At 32.5% G+C, this 24,912-nt stretch overlaps 2 protein-coding genes across 2 annotated transcripts; one reads left to right on the forward strand and one right to left on the reverse strand.

Moving 5' to 3' along the window:
* Positions 1-48: 48 nt before the first annotated feature.
* Positions 49-19,503, reverse strand: LOC120264520 (protein transport protein SEC31 homolog B-like). The gene is given in 24 exon segments (XM_039272334.1): positions 49-533; positions 669-758; positions 760-902; positions 1,626-1,908; positions 2,021-2,143; positions 3,069-3,266; positions 3,354-3,457; positions 4,110-4,320; positions 4,410-4,592; positions 7,086-7,178; positions 7,668-7,914; positions 7,916-8,194; positions 8,291-8,418; positions 8,480-8,601; positions 10,356-10,401; positions 14,205-14,324; positions 14,504-14,601; positions 15,771-15,828; positions 15,941-16,046; positions 16,162-16,201; positions 16,312-16,408; positions 18,696-18,818; positions 18,905-18,959; positions 19,081-19,503. Coding segments are annotated over 24 exon segments (3,351 nt in total). The 5' UTR covers positions 19,398-19,503; the 3' UTR covers positions 49-446.
* Positions 19,504-24,210: 4,707 nt separating this feature from the next.
* On the forward strand, positions 24,211-24,573 carry LOC120265118 (monothiol glutaredoxin-S3-like). Its single transcript, XM_039273025.1, has one exon. The coding sequence runs from the start codon at positions 24,211-24,213 to the stop codon at positions 24,571-24,573; it is 363 nt and encodes a 120-aa protein (XP_039128959.1).
* The last annotated feature ends 339 nt before the right edge of the window (positions 24,574-24,912 follow it).

The following is a 24,912-nucleotide window of genomic DNA, read 5'->3' on the forward strand; positions in this document are numbered from 1 at the left end:
CCACCGCCGACAATAATAATAATAATAATAATCTGTAGTACACAACCATTAATGAAATAGATTCCTGAGTCCCCCATAAACTATAATTAGCTTAAACACAAAAAGGAATCCTTAACAAGTTACATGTTCAATTAAAAGGCAAAATACAAAACGCATTAGATTGATGGAAGCAACCACTTCTTAACATTGAACGCCGAACACATATCTATTGAATGTTAGGTCAAAATAATCATTACCTCTAAAACCTGCAAATTGGGGAGACAAGAAAATCTGGCACTGAACTCCAAAGCCGATCGCTATGAAAACTGAGAAATTCTACACCCACTGAGATGTGAATACAGTGGAGCAGAAACTTTAACTTATACCATGAAAAACAAAGGATATATTAAACAAAATACTAGTGTCATCTGAAAGAATGCCCATCCATAAATCTGTGTTGTTCATAATCACATTCCTTTCCTGATCATGATCATTCGTTTTAATGCTGTAAGCCAAACGTTGCATTCATCCCAATCACTTGTTATTAGGCGCACCTATCAACACAAAACAATTGGCAAACCAGAGAGTGAGCAAAGGCTTTGTGGTAATTCAGTGTGAATTTATGGAATTCAAGTTCCCCAGTACTTCCATTTCAAGAACAATTTTGAGCGAGTTGTTGTAACATATACCTGGGTGTGTAAGGCACTCTCAAAGTCACCAGAGTCCAAGGCATGACAGAGTTCACGAAGCTTGGAAGCAGCATTTGAAGAGATATCCCTCACTATTTAGTTTTGCAAACAAAGATCCAATTTTCTTTGAATTGTCCTCAATTTGCCTCTTGCTTGATGGATTGGCACCTCCAAGAGCCCCTGAAGTCTCATGGTAGAGTTTGGTCAAGGTTGTGATCACAGGTTTCAGATCCGCTGTCAGCACACAACAGAAAATGTCACCAATAGTTAGCTATCAACATGTGAATGCATATAACAGACAGAATCTCAAAGAATCCTAGAAGTAGTGTTCAAGCACATCTGTTTCCCACTACGGGAATTAGTTTACATAAGGTACACTGGAGGAGGCATTTCATAAGTTTATGCTCAGAATATAATATTTCCAAGCACATCAAACTATGGAAGACAAGAAACAAGTATAGTTCATGATCTTGAGAAATATAATATAATTTGCTATCCTTCATTCAACACATAACTTCCCTTTATTCAGCATATTATTACAAACATAAGTATTTTCATTTTTTTTGGATGTTCAATGAGCACTTTGGTAAAATAAACCAACCATGTTGTAGGTAAACTATTGTGTTCATGGCTCCTATAAAATCTTCAAAGATGGTTTCGTTAGTAGCATTAGTTTAATCTCCGACAGTTATATTTCGAACTCAAATTGAACAGGCAACAAAAATGAGCCTATGACATGAAATTGCAATAATAAAACAAAAAAAAAAAAGCACACAAGACAATATGCACAAAAACCACGTGATAAGACTCACCTATGGCTGCCATGAATTGAACACAATGGCATAAATTTTTAATGTCATGTATGAAAAATTGATGAGCTTATTGGGGATTACATGTTTGCAATTAAATATGAAAGACTGCGGGGAGCCAGGCCAAATAAGGGTCCTCCAAAATTACCTGCCACACTGGAAGTATCAGCAGTTTGCACTGTAGGTGGAGAAGTTGGTCGTGCAGCAACTGCCATTGGTCGTGCAGGCTGGGCTGGACTTGAAGATTGCACAGGACTTGCACCTGGCCTCTGGACAAAACCTGGACTACTAATAGGCGTGAAGCCTGTAGCTGCTGGTGAAGGTGTCACAGCAGAGGGGAACAGCTGTGCAGGAGCAGATCCTGCTGGCAGTGCACCAACACCATGAGAAAGCCCTGGTGGCCCAGGTCTAAACATGTGGTTAGCAGCTCCCTGTGGCCAAAAAGAATAAAAAAATTAAAAATAAAAAATAAAAAGACTTGATATATTCATGCACTAGACAGATGATGAAAATATCGTCTTGCAACCTTAAAATAATACAGACCGGATACAACTGAGAACCCAATGTAGGTTGCTGATAGTGATCTGCATTTTTCAGTGTAGGTGGGGTTGCTGGGACAAATGGTTTCACTGAAGGCTGAGCAGGGACAGGTGGAGCCCAGTTTGACTGATGCAGCAAAATAACAAGGAATTAGGATTACAATTACAAGGAAAACCACCGCAAAAAGAAATAAATATATGGCACTATTGATGAAAGAATTTCAAATTAAAAATTATTTTGCATCGAAAATACATAACCACTAGAAATGTCTTTATCTGTATTGTAAGGCATTCGACAAATTGCTAAGCTCATTTCCTGAGATCAACAGATTGGGCTGACATAAAACCTATAGTGTCAGATCACTGAATCAAGAAATTTGGTCTTTTCTTTTTCTTTTTGGATTTAATAAGTTGTGATAGAATTAGTAGAAGGGTTTTCAATTCAAAGTCAGACAAGTAATTCCCTCACAAGGTTATCAAGAGAAATTATCAGAGCATGTGCTAGCATACATGTGATCCAGTCAATATAAAATATTCTGAACCATAACAAGAAAAGCTCATCTGGCAACTATAAAGACAATATTGTTCTACAAGTCATCCAAAAAATAATGAGAAAAGCCATGCCTTCAAACAAAAGCCAACATCAATGATGAAACCTCAGGTAATAAATGTAAATTTAAAAAAAAACAGAGAGAGTTCAAAAAGCCTGATCTCATTCAACTCAATTGATAAAATAGGAAAGGCCTCAATCAATTCACCTTTTCTTAACAAGATTTCAAAAGCTCAAAATGGCATGTCCTGGTCCTCAACATAATTCAGCCACTCAATCAGAACCAAGAAAACAGAAACATGGGTTATTAACCCAGCAATCATGCATAATTATACCATGTGGGGAAAGAAAAGCCAGGAATGGTAGATAGAGAAGACAAACACAAGAGGATAAATGATCAACAAGGATACAATAGTATCTTGTTTCAGTCTGACAACAGGAATATTCAACAAATCAGCAAGTTTTGAGTTCCAGGAATTCCTGAATCAGAAATATGAAATACCTGCAGAGTTTGAGGTGCTAGTGGCGGAACAAACAACTGTGTTGGCTGAGCATGTTGCAAGGTCACAGGATTAATATAGTCTTGAAATTGTTTTTTCGGAGGGCCAAGTTGATAGTCTCCATAAGAACCAAATGGTGGTTGATAGCTACCTCCATATTGGCTGCTTGAAATCCCTTGCTGTTGCAGCAGAGTATTGTCCTATTTTTCAGACAAGTGAAAACAGTAGGATACATAAGGGATTTGTACAATCTCAGATTGAGAAAGTTTAAGGTAGAAAAAGTAGACCTGATAATACTGCTGAGAGCTGTCAACAAAGCTACTGTGAGAATTTTGAACAGGGTATGTAGTTTCATGTTGTTCATAAGCCAAACTTTTATTTGCTTCTGACTCTGCCAAACAGATCTCATACTAAAATACTCTAGCTGAAATACATAAATAAAACCACTATGCAATGAAAATATTTCACCAACATTTATGGTTAAAAAGACGCATGTAAACCCTTGATCCAGTGCTTTAATTATTGAAACCACATAAGTGGCATACAAGTTTTCTCACAGTAAGTAATATCTGATGTGATGGTCAAACAATAAGGCAAAAAGAACACACTGGCAATGAGGCCAATACAGGATCAGGTTCATTACTTAACCTTTCGGGAAAAATAAGGGGGATTCATCTTTCAGAATGAATGAAGATTTCTATGTGGGGTGTTCACAAACATTATAGGATGCCAGAAACTAAGGGCATCCCATGCAACCCATACTCCCATATAGAAGGCAAGGATAAACTCATGAAGATCTCTTTACAGGAATCAAAATAAAAGAAAGCACCAGCACATGTACAGATCATGATCACAATCAACAAATATTATAGCGACAGCTCAGGTAAGCATCTTCAATTACCCAAATTCCCAAAAGGAAAACATAATGCAGATGCACAATGAAAGATATGCAGGAAGCAAATGTTAGTAACATATGAAGAGGTCACAAAGCTATCATTAAGTGCAATAACTACATTTTTCTGAAGAGACAAAAAAGCACTCACCTTCTGTAGAGAATGCTATACGATCTTGTAGAATAGAGAGTTCACTTGAAGTTCCATTAGAGCCCAATAGTTTCAAATACTCCATCGCTGTAGTAAGAAGCCCCTGACTGGCTAGCAATTCGACATAGTTCTCAACAAGCTTTGATAAGGACGCACTAAGCCTCTTCTGTCCAGTTGCTATAGATAGGATAACTGTCTTCTCCATTAAGTCCTAAAATAATGCAATGAAGTCAGACTCTAGGGTAGGCAATAATAATATTAAAAACAAAAAAAGGGAGCAGGTTTGTAAGAGTACTTCACCTGAAGTAGATCAACATAACTCCTTCCTTCATGTTCAGACTTAAGGTTGCAAGACCAAATTTCTACAGTTTTGTCAATATTTCCGGCACAAATATAGCAGAGCGTCGCAGCCAGTGTGTTTCCCACAGTCATTAACCTTGAACCAAGAGTGTCACAAAGGACAACCCATTCATCTTGGGCAAACTGTCATCAAAATGCAGTATAAACTAAGAAATCACTTGCAGCAATAGAAACAAACAAAGGAATCAGCTTTCAATATCATGAAAGCAAATTATTTGTTCCTATTTTAGTGTGACCCATGTGCAAACAACATAACCAATGCTGATCCACATTATGTAATAGAGATCAGAGAATAAGCAACAAATTTATTAGGTTTGAATTTTATGAGCATATGCAATAAAATGAAATATGGAACACCAATTTATAAGGCTATCTTTCACCATTGAGTTGACTTTGTTTAATTGGACAAGAAATCCCAAATTGTACTTCAGATGGACATCATAAATAGGCAGCACCTAGGAAACAGAATAGAGCCACAGGCATGTTATGAAGCTATGGATCCTAATAGCCCACTTAGGCATTTAGGCTGGCAGCTCAACAATCTCGACATTCACCAACCAAAATCGCTTTAATCATAAACCTATAGCCACCTACACAGATCAGAAAAAGTAAATTATTTTAGCCATCATTAATTCTCCTTCAATAACCTTATACCATTCATTACATTACAAATTTTATTCAATTTATCTTTTTCATTTAGCTGTCTTTTCCCATTACTTTGACAATTTTGACCCACCAACTTGAACCACCTCACCTAACTTAGTGCATTGTATCTACGTACGTTGCCATACCATCATAAAAGCATGAGCAGCTTTACAATTTTCAATTAAAATAACTTCTGAATTTGTACAAACATCTTCATTAATCATCTTGCATTTTCTAACAAGTAATAAGACCAGCAATCTTAATGAGGTCTTTTTCTCTCTATATATTATACTTTTATGAACATGTTGTTTATAGCTCACCATTTGATCACCAAGCATAGTATCATATCCAATAATATCCTTATCATGTAGAACTCAAATTTACAGTTCATTTATCCAATTATAGTTCTAATGCCACAACCTACTCAATATCATCATCCTTAGGAAAAAGAAATCTTTTTTGTGCTATCATTTTAATAATAATAAAAAAAATCCTGAAGCTGTAACACACCACTTATCCTTCATACTGACAGAGTCCTTTGTTGCTTTATCTTCTGCATTCACTATCTTTTTCCTAAGCATATAGAGTATTTGTCATTCACACTTACTCCAAATGTTAAGCATCCAATCCTCGCCCAATCCTTGTTTTTCTCATCATACCTTTTCTTAGCTAAAAAAACTCAGATCAAGACATAACTTTTACCAGAAGTTTATTGTGGTCTTTTTGTTCAAATAACAACTAAGGTGAAGCAGGGTTAGGAACATGTGAAGATAGCTATTTGACAAAACACTCAGCACCCAGCAATCATCACACAAAAATTCCACCCAATAGAAAAGGAAATTAAGTGAAAGAAAATTAAAATTAAAAATTAAAAATTAAAATTAAATTAAATCTGATTAATTACCAAGCAGCATTCTCAATCAACATTATTCAAATGACACGTGAAGAAAAAAAAACTTCTTCAAAAAAGGAAAGCAAATAAAAATAAAAAATTAAAATTAAAATTAAAATAAAAATAAATAATAATAATAATAATAATTACCCACAACATAAATAAAATAAATTAAATCTGGTTAATTACCAAGCAGCATTCTCAATCAACATTATTCATGAAGAAAAAACACTTCAAAAAAGGAAAGCAAATCATCATATCATTATCATTATCATTATTGGGATGTACAATGCTTTGATCTAAGCCGTCCGATCAATATTGTCAAAGTAACCCAACTAATTACAGCCGTTCAATTCGATTTCTATAAGGCGTACAATATTTTGATCTAAATTGTCCGATCAATATTGGCAGAGTAACCCAACTAATTACAGCCATTCAATTCGATTTCTATTAGATGTACAGTCAAAACTCTAAAAACCAAACATAACAACAAACCACCCAATTCTATTTCTGCTAGACCTACAGTTAAAAATATAAAAACCAAACAAAACAACCAAACACTCATTTATTGGTAGTACAATGTATGGGCAACTGTTCACAGCACTCTTTTTCTCTCTCTCTCTCTCTTTTCATCTCTCTCTCAACCTTCTTTAAAATCTGGGGGCGCTCACATATTACTTATTCTTTAATAATAATAATAGAAATGTAGGGTCAATGTTTTTATCCAGATACCAAGAAAAAGCAGATGCGTAGAGCAGCAGCTAAAAAGGAGAGAAATAGTTGTGTACATCTGACTTTAAAAACTACAAAGGAAACACTGTCTTGACACTATGGTAAGCACAAAAGTTCAGTAACAAAAACACAAGAAAGAATAATGAGACTAAGATAAATTTGAGAAGTAGACAATTTAGAGGGAAACAGATGATATATACCAAATGCAATCAGCAAGACTTCTACTATAGGCAAAACATAATAATAGACAGAACAATAGCATGGGTTATGATGCATAATGTGAGAAGTACTCAAGGGTAACAAAGCAAGCCACTAGTATATGAAGCAGAAACTACTTGTTATCTTACCGTACAAACAAGGGCAAGTGTTTCTTTCCAAGAGTTCAGAGGTCTGGTATTGACAAGGCCCATGAGATCATTACTGACCATTGCAGAAACAACCTGCGGTACAAAAAGCCTTAGTAACCGGAGCAAGTTTATGTCATGAATACGGTGTATTTTCTTCAAACGAAAAGAACAGCCCAAAGATAACAAGGCAAGCTCATCAGGTCCAGCTGATTCTTATGCTGATATAGAATGCTCGTGTCTGATTGGAGAGAAAACACTGGTTATCCCATCACCTCCAACGAAACACCAAAGTTTAACAATAACTTTAATTTTTCTCAAAATTTAATTAATTAAATATAGTCAAAAAAAATATTAAAATTTTATTAATACAAATAAATAATAGTCAAAGACCATAAAAGTTTGGTAAACTCAAGATAACAGTTTGGTAAACAAGCTTTAATATTTATTTTAATTAGTATTAAATAAGTTAAAATTTGGTGAACTCCAAATAAAAGTTGTCCTCCAAAACTAATTTAAATAACCAAACTTGAAACAAATGCCAACAATAGAAACTTTAAAACCACAAAAAGAATTTTGGCAAACCTTTAGATAAGGCGAAAGACTCTTCTTAAGATACTGATCACGTGTGCTTTCCCACAATAATGAACCACCAAGGTTAGCAATAACTAATGCATCAGCCATTCTGTTTGCAGACATGCACTGTAAAACTGCTTCCTTGTAGTCTCCAACAATCAAAGCCCGCTGAATATTATCATCAATAGTACTATCAGAACTTTCAATATGCTCTTCATGTTGTTTATCAACATCTTTGCCATTAGGAACATCATTTATCTTGGGAGTGATCAACAGAAAGTTGAAGGTTGTTAAAGAACTCTTCACCATTGTCAACAGAAAGTGCACTGCTTTCTCCAACTTCTGCAACAGTGCCTTTACTTGTTTCATCAAGGCTAAGTGCAGCAGATAATCTTTTGCCAAGATCATCAGAGGCATCATAGCTCGCATCATTAGGTACAGTAAAACCAAGATGAGTAAGAATTTTTGTCCTCATTGTCCCTTCTTCCTCCAACATAACTTTCAAAAATCTCCAAGTTTCTGAGTCATCATCTGATCTGTTCCCAAAAAAAAACAGAAAACAGCCAAAAAACCACCTAAAATTACAATATCACCTGATTTTGTAAAGCATAGTCTCTGATAAGATGGCATACACAGAGTCCTGAGACTTCTTATCACATAAAGCACGTAGCGAAGCCTTTTCCCCATTTTGTATAGCAGATTCAAATTCAGTTGATCGGTCTACCAGACTTAGTTCAGTAACCAATGTATGCACATAAACCTGCACAAAGAGAGAACAGTTAATTAAACTGACAGAAAAATTGTAATTACCATAGGTATACCTCAGAAGAGCTAGAAGGAGCTTCAGATTCTGATGGACGAGGCTGAAATGATACGATCTTGCCTCCAAAACCAAAGGACACACCAACTGGACGTTTCAACCACTTTGGAGCTCTCAGGCGCCCTGCAGAAACCAAAACAAATAAACCGATATGATCCAACTAAGAGATCAGTCAAATCAAACTTGTGCAAGGAAAAGACAGAACACACTAGCAAAGAATTTATGTTAGGAAGACAAATAAGAATTAGATTATTAAAAAGCTCCAGGAGCTGTAATAAGATTTTACGGGTTCAAGTTTGATGAATTCCTAAAAAGGGAGCATGCTTAAAAGAAGCTACTATTCCAAAAATATCAGACTCACACCTAAGATTTTGCTTATAAGCCCTCATTTTACATGCCAAGTGTCCAAAGGCTTTGACATTAAGATGAGGTGCCACAATGGACATCATCTGTATATAACATCGGTTGCAAGTAATGAACCAATAACAGGGGAAAGTAGCACTCTTTGGGGATGTTTGGTTCAAGGGTAAGAGAGTGGGGTTAAGGAAATTTTTATCAAATATTGGGTTGGACTGAAAAAAATTTATTAGAGCTGACCAAAATTTGACTTAATTAATGCAAAAAAAAAAAAATTAAGTTTTACTCTTCAAAATTGTAAAAAAAATATATTAAGATTTATAATTTTTTAAAATTAATAATTAAAAGATTTATTTAAATAATTAATGTTTACAAAAGAATAGCATAGTACTTATTCCACCTTGTTTGTTTGGGGAAATAGTTGCGCCATCCTCCAACCAAACAAGGTGTCAGATATGGTGGGGGAAACTTCAGACAAACTGAAGACTTAATAATAATTCACCAACCAAATACTCCCTCCGTTCCTTTTTATTTGTCATGGTTAACCGAATCTCACATACCAAAAATTTAGTTATTTTTACAAAATTTTATAAAAAATTAGTTATCTTTCCAAAATTACCCTCTAATTTATATCTTCACATTTTCCTCTCATATTTAATTCAAAAAGAGAATTGAATAGAATGTTAAGGATAATTTTGGAAAAAAAAATAATAAATGCTTCTTGATGTTAGAAAATGACAGATAAAAAGGAACATGGATTTGTGACAGATAAAAAGGAACGGAGAGAGTAATTTTATTTTACAAAATTTAGTTAACTAAATATATATATATAATAATTAATTATAAACAAATCATTAACTATTAATAAATACTGATTGTTAATTAGAACAACGTAATTTTAATTAAAACGTACTATGTCAACTAGTATAAATGAAGTCAAAACAAAGTCAACTTGGGAGAAAAGTCTCCCATATAAACTAAATTCAAAGCTTCTCCTCAATCCAACCATACACAGCATTAAGGATTCTACAGGAGAATATTAAGAAAAAAAAATGTGATCAAATATTTGCATTCTGAAAACCATCAAATTGTTGTTTGAATCAAAGCATTGCTCTTAGAAATCAAAAGTGATGTGTCAGATGCATCACTGAATAACTCTTTTAAGGTTCGATCAGTGTCACTGTTTGCTAAGAGGCCAACTGAACCTTTGTCCAAGTCTAGAATTTGAAACTGGGCAGAGACTTGCATGGAAGCCTTTATATCAAGATTGAGAGATAATAAACCATAAAGCGTATGATTCCCTGACTCCTGCCATTTGGTTTTCAACCTTAACTTGATAAATGTCTTCTAGGCCTGCACCCTCCCTCTCTCTCTCTCCTCCCAAAACCCAAAAAAAAAGGAAATTTGATGCATAACATTATATTTGTATTTAGCCAAGTTGAAAACTTACCAGCAGGATACAGGTGAATTATATTGGTTATATGCAATAAAATACCATTTCACTGAGAAAAGTGATCTACCTGAACTGCCCAGCTCACTCTCCCGAGTTGGCAATCTGCTGCAAGCCTGCAATAAAAGAATACTCAAACATCTTAAGTGATATTCAATTTTAATTCAAATCATTAACAACAGCATGCCCTTATCTTTAAAAATTTACAAATATATGTCTATTGGATATTAACAGGGTGAAGGTAAGGGCGAAAAATTAGCAATTCTACTTGTACAAAATAGATTTACCAATTGAAAATAATTCAGAATATCTCAAGACGATGATGCTAGTGATCCCTGAAAAAACTTAATGACTATTGATCATTCAGGAAGGCTATTTGCTAAGCCTCTTTCTTGGAAAAAAAGCATTATTGAAAGGAAAAAAGTCATGCCCACCCAGGTCTTTCTAACATTTTCTAAAAAACAAAACAAAAATAAGGAGTAGAAGCATAGCGTTGATTCATATACTAATAGTAAATTCCTCACTGATTTTTGTTAAAAGCCAAGTTAATAAAAACAACATTGTTAGCAACATGGTATTAAAGTTGAGATACTGACACTCCCACATGAATTAAACAATTTATTTCTATGTAGAATTATTCCTTTCTGGAATTGATGTGTAATATCCATCTAAACCGCACGATCAAGTGAAGTCCAATCCTCTGCCCATGAGATTTTACGTATCTCTTGAATTAGAGGCTTAAATACTAAATTAGCTTTTCCGAACTATTCAGACAGATGATTAAAAAGAGAGGAAAAAAAAAGAAAACTCTATCTTTACATTTTCACACCAAACAGATCAAAGTAATTTCCCACCATGTTTTTCTTTTCTTTCACCAATCTTCTTCCAATTCAAACAAGACCATTAAATAAGCAATGAAACTTATCTAACCCAACTTAATTTATGTTTTAACTGCTGAAAGGCTCAAGTTAAATAGTTTAAAGTAACTTTATATAAGAACTACGTCCTTTGTAAGTTCTCTTCTTTGTCTGCACTTTTCTTCATTTATTTTCTTCCTAAATTCCTTTCATAACTTCATGCTTGTCACTTCCTAAGCATAAATAAAACTCAAACTGTGGCACTCATTTCTTGTAGTTATGATTATAGTCATGATGCCTGATAAACAAGGTAATCGTACCGAGAGGTTTTAAGCAATCACTCTACAGGGAAAAAAAGGAAACCTAATCTTCCAACAAAGGCATCATGATAAAGAAAAAAAATTCTATACCCGCATCAGTGATCATCTTACAAAAGCACCACCTTCGTTTCATAGAGATTATTAAGTAATTTATCCCAGCAAATTCCAAAATCTAGACTTGGGGACCAGCAAAACAAGTAGAACTTATTTTAAAAAAATAAAAATATAAAAATATAAAAAAAGGAATACCTAAACTTCTAGACAAATTGATCAAATAAAACCAAAATAAACCAAAAAAAAATTAAAAACAATAAAATAAACAAGAAAAAACACATAATTTTGACTCTGGTACAACTTCCTTCTCAAATTATGCCAAAAATAAAAAAATAATAGTATTTGATGTGGATCTTTGAACTCTATATTTAGTTGTTAAATTTTCAAAAACTCGCATACATTAATTTTGCAACATATTCCCCATATCAACAAACTCAATGTATAAAAAAAAATATTTAAATGCTGAAACTCCATAAAAATCAAAGTGCAACCAAGGCTGGTTCTTTCATCTAACCAACTAGTTTTTTTGTTGATGTGATAATAGATCCAAATCTTTAGCATGATCATCGCACATGTGGCAATGTATAACAATTAACAGAAACATCATTGATGAGATCTTCTCACAATCTGGAAGCTTTATCAGACATTGTCATAACTGTTCAGCCACTCTGTTAGTGTTATTTCTTTGACCACAACATATATAATGCCCATTCTCTTACAATAATATACCATAAGATCAAATTTTTCACCAAATTTCACATGATCATGCTCACTTTTTGGTGATATCCCCATCATATTTATTCTAATCCTTCAAAGGAATTTTCAACACTTTGATAAAGTTGATTGGCATTGCTTCCTGCTTTAATAAAGAAAGCTGATTTAAGTAGTTCAATATCAGCTCCAATTGACTCCACAACAAAGTTGTGTGTAATGCTAGATATACATTGATGTATTCTCCGCTCGAGAGCCACATCATGAGAACTAGGTCATTCATCTGTTCGACCAACTTAAGCAAAATAATCATGTTGAACATTAATTCACTTTCCAGTATATGGTTTTCATGTGTAGCAGACATTGTGCTAAGTGGATCTAGTACCAAATATCATGAAATATAACTTAAGGACTTGCACCTTCAGTTTTTTAAGCCATCAAAATGAAAGAAGGCAATCACACAATATAAAGATAAGGCTATATTAAAATAAATAAATATATATATATATATATATATAATAAACAACTCATAAATTGATTCATTTAGAATTATACAGATTATAGATCTTATCCAACCAAAGTCTGAATAAAGTAGATGCGATAAAGAAAACAAATAGAACTTATCTAAATTTCTTGACAAACTATTTCAAATATACCTCAAAATAAATTTCAAACACAATCACACAAAAATTGGCATGCACATATCAACAAAAAACATTCCCCTAGCATTAAATTCATGCGGACACATCCCAAGCAAAATAAATGTATTTGACATGGGCCTTTGAAGTCTACATTGTGTCATAACATTTTCCAAATCCCGTCAGCCTATAATTTGTCAACTTTTTCCTTGAAGAATCATATTAGATCGACATGTGACCTAATTAACATGCCCAAGAATTGGCCATCAGGGGGCATACTCTGTGATATCAGGGAACTGCACCCTAAAGGAAGATTTCTGAAGAATTATGATTCATTCTTAACTAGATAGAATGCAGATATTTCTATATTTTACTCTGTAAACCAAATGTTAATATCCCATATTTATAACCCAATAAATACCAGTTCAGCCAATAATCACAACAATTACAAGTTAGTTTTAAAATTGTGAAAAAAATTTGAATTAGTTTTGAAGTATAAATATTCTTAGCCTAAAAATTGTTATTTGCATATATAATACTTTGACCAAAAGCCAGCTAAATTTTGTTTAAAAAAAAAACCAAACTAACCTCAATTTCTTCCTTCTCTTGATCCACCATGACAGAGGGACTTAGAAGATGAGGGTGAAGGGTAAATATATATTTTTATACGATTCTTAAGTTAAATTTTTACCGTAGGGCATATAAGCTAATATAAGGGGTTCAGTGGTGGCATATAAGCAAATGTGATTTTTATCGGGGATATATGGGCAACAAATCATTTTTATCATTTATACTAGTAATTTCATAGTCACCCTTTTGTTTAGCATGAAAATATTAAGGCATAAACAATTTGTAAAGACATCCTTAGAGAATTCAACTCAAATGTAGGAATGATTCTACTCTAATGCACACGGCACAGCTCAATGTGAACTTGAATTGAATAATGCACCAAAAGCTACTCATAAGAAATACCAAAGAAATATTCTCACTCTAAATGTCCTTTAAAGTTTAAACGCAAATAAATAAATAAATAAATAAATAATCAGGCCTCTCATGCATATCTAAATTTTTCATATTCTTAGGGTGCATGTTAGTCACAGGAAAGAATGGTGCTAAATTCCAAAATAAAGCAACACCATTTCCAGCTTCTGCCATTGAAGTTTTACAAAAAGGGAAGTAGGTCTCTTGTCCTTTAAAATATAAATATCAATGAACTTTCATGTAAACCTGACCTCTCCCCCGTTATTATGAATCTCTTGAAAACCTCAAGGTATCAGCACTGTAGAGTAAGTCTAAATGGAACTCATTGTGACCTTGTAGGTGATATGAGAAGCTTTACCTCAATATTATAGATGCCAATTTTTACATCAAATGAAGATGCCGATATGACCCCAGGAACTTTCGGATACCAGTGAACATCAAAATTCCAATTGGTGCTGGCTGGTAGCTCACACACAATCTGCATGAAATGAAAGTATCACCAGTAAAAATCAAGTTCCAAAAACTTTTTTTTGGGCGAAAATCTAGTGCCAAACAGTACAAGGAGGATTTGAAGACAAATTAGAAATATGTTGGACTGAAGGATAATTCACAGTCTGTCACAAGAACATGTCAAATTAAGCAAATACATTATATTACCTCACCGCTACTCGTATCCCAGCATATAGTTCGATTATCTTTGGCACAAGTGAGCAAGTAAGAACTGTCATGTGGGCACCATGACATAGCAATGACACCTGATTGTACAAACCACATGAGCACTATTAGAAAATAAGTTCAAATTTCTTTGTATGTCAGTTGCTAATGTTCAAATCAAGAAACAACGGCATCCACATCCATTCATTGGCCGCCACCTTGACAGCTTGATGATTTCAACTTAAAAATTGTATTAACTTCCGTAATTGGCACATTTTCCACAAAAAAGATTCAACTGATAGCAATTCATTATAGCCACCCTTAGTTTTAAACCACAAACATTGCTAATCTTGAGCAAACACAACAAAAATAAATGGTTTCATGACTTTGTTCTGATTGAGAAAAATAATAATGTTTTGGCCAGGTAGGTCAAAATTTAAATTTTAATAACTTTTGATTTTTCATTATTAAAAATTATATAGCAGTTGAAAAAAATTGAAAATTGGTTGGGAAAAATGTAAATAAATGAGGTTACAGTAGAATTGTCCAAACTTAATATAGTGTTTGGATCCAAAAGTAGAAGGAAAAGTAAGGAGAATGAAAGGAGGGGAAAGAAAGGAAAAGCAAGGGAAAGAAAGGAACGGTTGAACTTTAGTTTGGATAATTAAATTTAAGTGAGAGTAAGGAAAAGGAGGGTTATTTGATAAATTTTGTTTGACTAGAGAAGTTAAGAAAAGTAAGCATGCATGATAATATGATTTATCAATTATACCCTTATTATGAAGTAAAATTCTATAATTAATTAAAAAAATTTGAGGGTATTATAGTTTTTAAAAGCTATAAAATTTTTTAGATGTTCTTTCTCTTCCCAGTACCTCAAATAGGGAAGCCAAGAAAAGTGTGTTTTCAGATGGTTTTGGAGGGCCGGTGTTAACCCATTCATTTCCATTCATTAAATTAGAAAATTTATCCAAACAAGGGAAAGGTTTACCTAGATCCTCCTCGACCCTCCCTTTGCATTACTTTCCCTTCTGAACCCTCAACCCAAACACACTATAAAAGGACACATTTGAGAACCATGGGAATAATATCTAGACAAGACTAGTTTTTAGGTCTTAAGAAAGATTCAGTCTGATGTATTTTAGGCTTAGAACCATTCTTCTATATTTATTATTTTTCACTTACACAGACTGCAAATCTCAAGGAAGAAAATAAATATAATCAAGAGAGTGGCATCCACCTGCCACAAGCCCTATTCTTGAAAACTTACCTTTGGTATGCCCAGAAAATTCTCTCACAGGTGAAATTGTTTTCCGCACATCCCAAACCTGTGGAGAATAATAGAATCAAACTATTGAATTGGTAATGCTGCAGGATCTAGGACCCTAAATAAAACACTAAAAAATGCTGCAAGACAGGGATTCATTAAGAAAATATTACTCTCAAAGAAGGTGAATGATCGTGATCAGATGAAACAATAAGTTGGGTAGAAGCATCCGGATTCCATTGCAACACAGAGCATCTCCTCCGGTTTGAATCTGATACACTGTTGACAGAGTAGATTGTGGAAAAGTCAAATTAGTGGTAGAAATGCCCATAATGAATGATGGACATAGTGAGAACACATCCTGCTTAGGCAAGAGAGAGAGAGAGAGACTTGCCTTGTCACCGGCTTCCCTTGTCTTCTTAAATCCCAAACAACTGAAAGAGTACCAAAAAGTGACTTTAGTTCAGCCTTAATGAAAGTTGCAAAGAAATAAAAATATAAAATAGAAGGTAAGAGAAAGCGTGAAAGCAAGACCACTTGGCACCTGTTATCCCGTTGTAAGAAGTGGATGCTAATACGGATTGAACCTTTGGATGCCATGATACAAAAGAAATTTCTGTCTGAGCACCAGAGCCAACACCCTACAAAGATTTGCAAGGTCAAGACATGCCTCCAGAATATTTTCAGAATGTCAGTCCACATTACAGCACATTTGTAATAAACATTAGTACCAACATAACCATGAATACCAACAAAAACTTATAGCATGGTTACAGTTCCAACAACTAAAACTTTAATATGATACTAAAATTCCACCTGTGATACATATGGAAGCTGTTTAGCAGAATGAATGAGGTTTTATAGTAAACAAGCTGATGGATAAATAATAGGCAAGCAAATCATTTGTTGAAAAGAAATGGTATTCATAGTTTCTAAAATTGTTCCCTATGGTATCTTCTTCAACTAGAATGATGAGGCTACTAAAGAAATAGTCAAACAATGTAAGCTCGAGAAACTCTGTGCTATGTTTGGTTGTCGGGTTTCCCAGGTCACCCCAAGGCTCCAACCAAACACCCCCAAGGTTACACCACCAACCTCATTTTACAAGATTTAATCATGCAAATAAATGTATTTCGTGATCAATTTCAAAAAAAAATATTAACATTGATAAACACCAATAAGAAATTAAAAAGTAATTTTTTATTCTTGAAATATTTATTTGATTAGTATTAATAAAGCAAAAGTTTGCTCGATTCTATATAAACGTTTTTCCCTTAAAACTATGATTTGCTACTTACAACCTTAGTCCCCACTACCCAAACCACCACCCAAATATGCCCTTGATAATTATTCATGTTTTGAAACCTAGTTTAACAAACTAACATTATCCATTGAACAAATTTAACATCTAAAAGGCTTAATACTTCAACCAAGGAACACACACACACCTCAACCTTTCACACGTGCAAAAAAAGAGAGCTAGACATTCATACACATGACAAAGAGGCGTTAAAATTTTGCCAAGCATCTTTGTATTATCTTATTCTTCTTCACACACAAATACATGCATAAGAAAAAAAAAAAACAAATGTTCTCAACAATATTTTGATGCTCACAAGAGAACTTTATTCTTCACACACACGCACAAATAATAAGTCACACCAGCTTCCCCAGAGCTCATATTTGGTAAATATCACTATCTTATGTTGTTGCATCCATACTTGCACAGTCTAAGTTAAAGGGGACCGCAATTCTTTGTCTTCATCTAATCAAAATTCTTCATAAGCCAAGTTTCTTGATACATAATAAATCCATACTATATAATAATCTCATGGATAAACAAACATGATCAAATCATATGATAGATGCCGCGCCTGAAAGAAAATTTTCAACAAACTTGATAATAACACTTGCAAAATGGCATAAAATGTCTGACAAAGTTCAAATACTGGGTTTCTTGGGATCAATTATTCTCTTAATCTCATCTTAATTTTGTCCAACTTACTCAAGGAAAAAAAATTGGGCATCCCTATTTCTGAAAAACTGATTATTGATGCAGAAAATATAAATTTCTCGACACAGAGACAGAGAACCATATCACCTGCAATGCTAACATGATCAAAAGAAAAAACCTGTGTCTTACATGCATATGTCAAATTGACAAGGCATGCCACACCAAGTGACACATGGGGATGCGACCCATCAATAAATTAAATGCTAGTATATTGAAACTGCAACTAAGATGTCGCCATAACAGTGGATTATTATTAGCCTCTGACATAACTCGAATAAATCAATCTAAAGTATCTAATTGGAGTGTTAAAGCTGCATTAATTTTTCTATTTCTTTTAAATTGGGGGACTAACTGGATTTTGGGTTCCTGGCATAAGAATTAAGTATGATTTTCTCAGTTTGAAACTTGTCCTTCGAGAAAATTGTTAAACAACACACACACACAAGCACGCACGCACGAACACACATGTAGAAAGAGAGAGAGAGAGAATACCCAACAGAAAACCGCAATGCTGCCAATCATTCACAAAATAGAACAGCATATATGTCAGGGTATAACATAAAAATTGTAAAAGCCCCACTGGCATACTTAAAATGCTCAAAATTTTACATCAGTCAACTGATGCCCTAGCAAGTAATTCATCAAGTGTAAGAACTAAGAAGAGAAAACTCATTTGTTTTTTGCAAAGAAATTCAAGAGTGCTAGGATTGCTCGTTTGGCTAGCTCACAGGTTTTTGGAAATTGCTGAAACGAATAAACTAGATTTGTGATAGTTACATAATGGACAGCAGGATTAGTTATAATAGCAGCTAGCAGTCAACTCATTACAGGTCCGAGAAAAAGTTAAATCCAGCAAGCATCACAAAATAATTGCATCGACACATTTGAAAAGTTGATCAGCCCACAGGGAGTACCTTGAGTGGGGCAAGCCTTTGGGGGTCTAATGGTTTAGCTAAATCCCATACACAGACTTCCCCTTCATCAGCACCAGATGCAAGTAGATTTGAGAAATTAGGGTTGAACTCCAAGCCACGAACCTACCAACAAGAATCAACTAATAAAACTATTAAACAAAAGAAATTCATTCTGTAGATCAAAGACACCAATAAACAGTTCCAATTACCGGCCCCGTATGCTTCTCAAGCTTCATAACCAAAGCTTCATCCTCACCATCCCCACTGCAAGTCAAATGACAACAAACATCATCGCAAGGATTTTGAAGTGCGGAATCTTGAACGCTATATCAAATTCCGAACAAACCCTGATAAATTGAATCAAAAGAAATAACTTTTCAGATACCTGATGAGCTTCGCGGGGTTCCACAAGTTGACAGTGCCGTCCCCGAGCCCTCCGGCGACAAGACCCATCGCGTACTCCTCAGAAGCAGATTCAGCCTTGCTCCAAGAGAGGCGATTGAAGCGCTCGGCACTTGGACAAGAACCGACGACAGGGAGTTCGTGCGCATCGGATTGGAAGTCGAGCTTGAAGATCTCGAGGTTGGAGGAGGAGCTGAAAGAGAGATCAACGGCACCTGCCATGGTGCCAGCGGCGAGAAATGGCGCATCGGGTGCGAAGGCAATCAGCGCCGACCGCGCGGCGCTCTTGATGCACGCCATGCGAGATCGGAAGGGATCGAGATTGGGATCGGGATCTAGATTTGTGGAGTTTCGATCTGAGACGTGCGAGAGAGCCAGCAAGAGAGAGACGAAGGAACATGGAAAGTATGAGATATAATATTCAGTTTGGTCCCTCTGTTATAGTGAAATGGTCCTTTCATCATCTAATATTTTTTGTTCGCAAAAAAACCCTCTATTATTTATTTTAAGAAAATTCGTCCCTCCCTAACAATGATTTATATACCACAAAATAATTTATATTCTAATTTCTCTTATTAATCTCATAGCTATCCATCAAAGCTTAATTATGATAAATAAATTAGAATATAAATTCTTTTGTGGTAACCCATAGCCGTATAATTAGAGAAATTATTCAATAAAATAAATAAATATAAATATAAATATAAATATTACTGTTTTAAAATTATTATTTATTAAATTATTATTTTATGTTAAATATTTTGAATTTTTTAATAATATTTTAATAATTTTTTGATTTTTTTAGAATTTTTTATAATATTTAAATATTGTTTAATATTGTTTAATGTCATGTTAGTAACCTTCAGGGAAACCTAATTGCCATTAAAAAGAGAAGCCAACTTTTTTCCAAAATGAAAAAGAAAACTTTTTTAGGACAAAATATACTAAAGATAAAAAAAGATACTTTGACTATGACTATTACATAGGAACTATTCTGATGATTATACCAAAATATAAATAAATAAAATTTATTTATTGGTAATTTAATAGATATAACTTCAGTTTAAAAAAAAAAATTTAATTACTATTAGTTAAGAGAAATGAAGTTTCTTCCGGAAACATATTTGAATAAGCAATTTTTTTTTAATAAGAATAAGCAAATTTGTAACCTCAATTAGGTTTATAAAATTTTAAGCATATTTAATTTAATAAAACAAAATGAAAAGTGAGGGAATGAATGTGGGTGTAGCTGGAATGATAGTTAGGACTAGATGCACGGGAACTGATTATCACTTCAAATTTTTTTATTAAACGCGTAATGATTGTGGTAATTATTAACTATGGTTAACATTATTACTATGAAAGCTGAATGCTAAAAAATAAAAAAATTAAAAAAAACCCTTTGTGCTTATACTCATGGCAATTGTTATTGTAGGACAATTTTGTAGAAGTGTATTAATCAATTGCTAGTTTAAAGATCCGCGTTAACACTGCAAGTTGAATATGGTATAAATTTTATGAAAATAGTATAAAATTTTGTAAAAAAAAATCATTGGTAATGTAATTTTTTTTAAATCAATTTCAGTATGGGAAGTATATTTTTAATATGTGAAAGTTTGGAAAATACATTACTGGAGTATGTTATATTTTTCATTGAATGATGAAAATGACTTCATTTAAATACTTAAGTAAAAAAATAATAACAATAAAATAAACTCTTAAGCTTTCCTCTTGGTTTTTATCTTCTTTGTTGTAAGAATTGAACTAATATGTCTGTCTAATATATAAATATATATATATATATCATATCTTTATTTAGTGTAGAATGATTGAGAATTTTAAATTTGAGATCGTGATTGTACATAAAATAAAAGGTATGAATGGTGGTTGATCAGATTTTATTGGGGGTAGTGTGGCATTAAAAATTAAAAATGGCTAATTTTTATGACCAAGTATTTCTTTAGGAAAAGATAGATTTGTGATTTACTTATTTTCTATTAAAAAATTAAATTTTGTAGACAATATATATTCAATAGATAATAGTTTTATTTATTTATAGAAACTTTCATTTTATACATATTTTTGAAATTTCTGTAAGAAATTTGCTTCTTAGGAAATTATTTGAATTATATTCACATAGAACGATGTAAGGATAATAAAAAAGATCATGATGCTTCAAAAGGAAAATGTCCAAAATATATATAATTAAGAGATAAAAAAACAAATATATTTTTAAACTTCAATTCAAACCTTAAGGCAAAAGAAAGATAGGCATAAAACGGCTTAAGAATGTTATTTTAGATTAAATAAAGATGATTATGCTAATTTCATTCTTATTATATATATAATATGTTTTTTTACAATAAGGCATCCAAAAATGTATACATCAAAATTGGGAAAACCCAATTTTTTTTACATACCTCTTTAGCCATCGGTGGCTTCGAAATGACATTGAATGGATGAATAAAATATTTAGTTAATAACATTCAAAGATTTTCAGTCAATGAGTGAAGGTATAATAATTGATTTCTTGAGGAAAAATGTAATCATACCCAAGAACATTTCTTCTACCATTAAACGCAGCTTGAGAAATCAAACCGATTAATCCAATACTTCCTCCTCCATACACCAAATCAATGTTTTTTAACACTTGGAAGTACAAAGCCAAAAGGAATCCTTCCAGTAGTATCGGCCATTTCCCCCCTTTTCCTCCACATTTTATCAAGTGTTCATACTAGTAAATATATTTCAAAGGCGGGAAATGATTCACTTATGTTTTCGGAAGAAGAACATAGAAGAAAGAAAGTGGAAAAGAATAATTTAAGGAGAAATTGTGATAATAAAATAGAAAGAAGCCAAACCAATTCTTCAGTAAGATTAATGGCAACATCTTGGCAACTCTTTTTTTTCCTTCACTACTACCACAAAAAACACAAATTCTTTTGAACTTAGACATATTACTTTCCTTTTCTTTCTCCATTTTCTTTTCCAATCTTTCTTTTCTTAGGTTGGAACATTGCAAATTTGAATGTACATCATAAATAAACCAGGGAGAATACGTTTTAGCTTTATAGAGAATGCATCAATGTTTGTGAGTAACCAAAAAGCTCAGCTTCTCATGGATTGTGAACTATTGAAACAATGTAAAGTTGTGGGAATGTCAAACATTGTTTATTATTAAGAAGTAAAGAAAACAAAATGATTTACATGAGGAGATTGATAAACATTGTAGTAACTACTAAAAATATAAAATGGAGTTTGACAAAATGAACATGGGATTGACTATGATTTAGTAGATTTTAATACTTAAGCCATCTATTATGTTTAATCAACATATATATATATATATATATTTGAATGGCTTGAATAATTTGATGTGTCAGTGGATGGCCATGTTCAATGAGGCCTTAATTATTTAGTAAGAAATGAAGGCATTGGTTTAGATTCTCTTTGTTTGATTTGTATCTCTTGACAGTGACGCGAATCAAATAAGAGAGAGATAGCAGTACGATAATATTATAATGACCTATATATTTTTTATGAGGTCAAAAGCACATGATGAAAGATAAAGAAGACATGATTTGTAGTAGGGTCACAAAAAACAGAGTTGGTGTCATTTGTCTAGCTTGTAAGACTATGAAAAGGTTTTCGAAAGGGCAAATCTTTCCTAAAGATTTGTTATGATATTCTACTTAAATTTTTAGAGGATTTGGTCTCATCCATGTCTATTTTCAATGTCAAATATGATTTTTTTAATATCTCCTAATTAATTTGTCTCATATTTTTTTTAGTTAGTATTTCCAAATTGACATTTATCATATGTCCTTTTATCTTTTATTTCCAGTAACCTATGGATTCAAAAACAAAATCCCGAGAATTTGGTAGTCACAATCAAATACGACTTTTACTTTTTGGCTTTTTTTGGGTATTAAGAAGTGTTCTCATATTTCTGATATCTTGTCTTGCTGTTAGTGTTTCATATGTGACATGTGTATATTATATATATATATATATATATATATATGTTAGTAATTACCATGCTAATACTTATGATTGGTTAACTTAATTCTTTGTTTTGATAAATATTTAAAAATAAAAAAAGCAAGTTTATATATATACATGATTTTTTAATAATGATTAGGTGAAACGATAATAAGGTTTAGGTATTAATGCGATGTATATATATATGTTTATATTTGTCATATTAGTTATGCACAAGTACTCATAATTATTTATTTATGATAGCTTTAGTCAAAGAAAATAAAAGTCTATTAATATTTTTTAAGTTATCGATTGTTGATAGGCTACTATATACACAGTAAGAGGGGAAAAATTAATGTCAATTACTATAAAGATCTTATCAGATTTGTTGCGCTTGAATTTTGTCATTTTTTAAACTATTTAAGCTAAAGTTGTAAAAATTGTTTATGCATATTTTTATATTAATATATTTATGTAATTTGGTTATATAATATTATAAGCGGAAGGTTTGGATCCAGTTTGATCAACCTATGATATATGTCAATAAACTTTTCTATTTTTCAACAAATGATTATTTTTAATAATTTGAGTAAATTAATTTGTTAATTACCTTTACACTTGGGAATTTGGTTAAGTTCATTATCTTCTATATTTGTCATAGTTTTATGTTACATTTTAAACTCTTTCATAGAGTTTGAAATGTTGTTAAAATTGCTTTTGTATATTTTTATATTATTATCTTAAGAATACAAATTTTTTTTGAAATTTTTTTTTGTTATTGGTTTTCTTATTATATATATTATTTATTTTCAATTTTCATAACATAATAAATATTTATAGATTTATGTATATTTTTATATTATTATTTTAAAACCAAAAAATGAAAATTTTCATTTGTTAATTGTCTGTACATTTGAAAAAAATTTAAACTTATTATTTTATGTATTTGAAGTAGTTTTATTAGTGAAGGGAATAAATACAAATAACACATTGGTAATATCAGTATATACTAATAATATATAAATACTTTTCTTTTGACATATAAACATACATAATATTAAACTATATAATGAATAAGGTGGGAAAAACTACCTATGTTACATTTGAGACTCTTTAATAGAGATAGATAGTAATGGAGCAATTGTTGATGGTAGCAATGGAAGAAGAAGGTCCGAAGCAAATTGTGGAGGGAAGTATAGTGGTGATTGTAGGTAAAAGGGGTTGTTATATGAGTTATGTTGCTCAGAGATTGTTGGAAGAGTTGAAAGCTTATTTAAGGATGTGTGAAGTTAGTCTAGGGTTTGCAGCGAAGACAACATTAATGCATAATATCGGAAAGATTCTTAGTGGAGATGATAAGACTTTGGTTGCACCATTGTTTCCAGTGGTATACATTGGGGGGAAATTGGTTGAGAGTTTGGATCAGCTTATAGCTATTCATGTCTTTGTCGAGCTTATTCCCCTGTTGAAAACAACTGGTGTTATTTGGCTTTGAGTGGTTTGTTCTATTTATTTATTTTTAATAAGTAAAGTATATCATCAACAGAATTTATGTGCGTATGGATATATATTAATATAAGTCAATTAAATATATTATATTATAGGCTATCATAATATAAATATGTTATTATGTTTGATCTTTTATTGTTTTACATTATTTTTCTCTTGATAGATAAATTTATTTCATTTATTATTTGAAAAAAATTGAATTATTGTGCTCTTCACACACTTGAATACATTTTCTCTCCTATTCTAGTCATACTTCTCTCACACACACACACACACACATATTCATTTTTCTTCCTATTTTTACGCACACACATATATATGTATA

This window comes from Dioscorea cayenensis, chromosome 7 (genome assembly GCF_009730915.1).
Source record: "Dioscorea cayenensis subsp. rotundata cultivar TDr96_F1 chromosome 7, TDr96_F1_v2_PseudoChromosome.rev07_lg8_w22 25.fasta, whole genome shotgun sequence".
Taxonomy (NCBI): domain Eukaryota; kingdom Viridiplantae; phylum Streptophyta; class Magnoliopsida; order Dioscoreales; family Dioscoreaceae; genus Dioscorea; species Dioscorea cayenensis.

What these genes read in the sequence shown, in the direction of transcription:
- LOC120265118 (XM_039273025.1), top strand. Translation starts at nt 24,211, where the DNA reads ATGGAGCAATTGTTGATGGTAGCAATGGAAGAAGAAGGTCCGAAGCAA.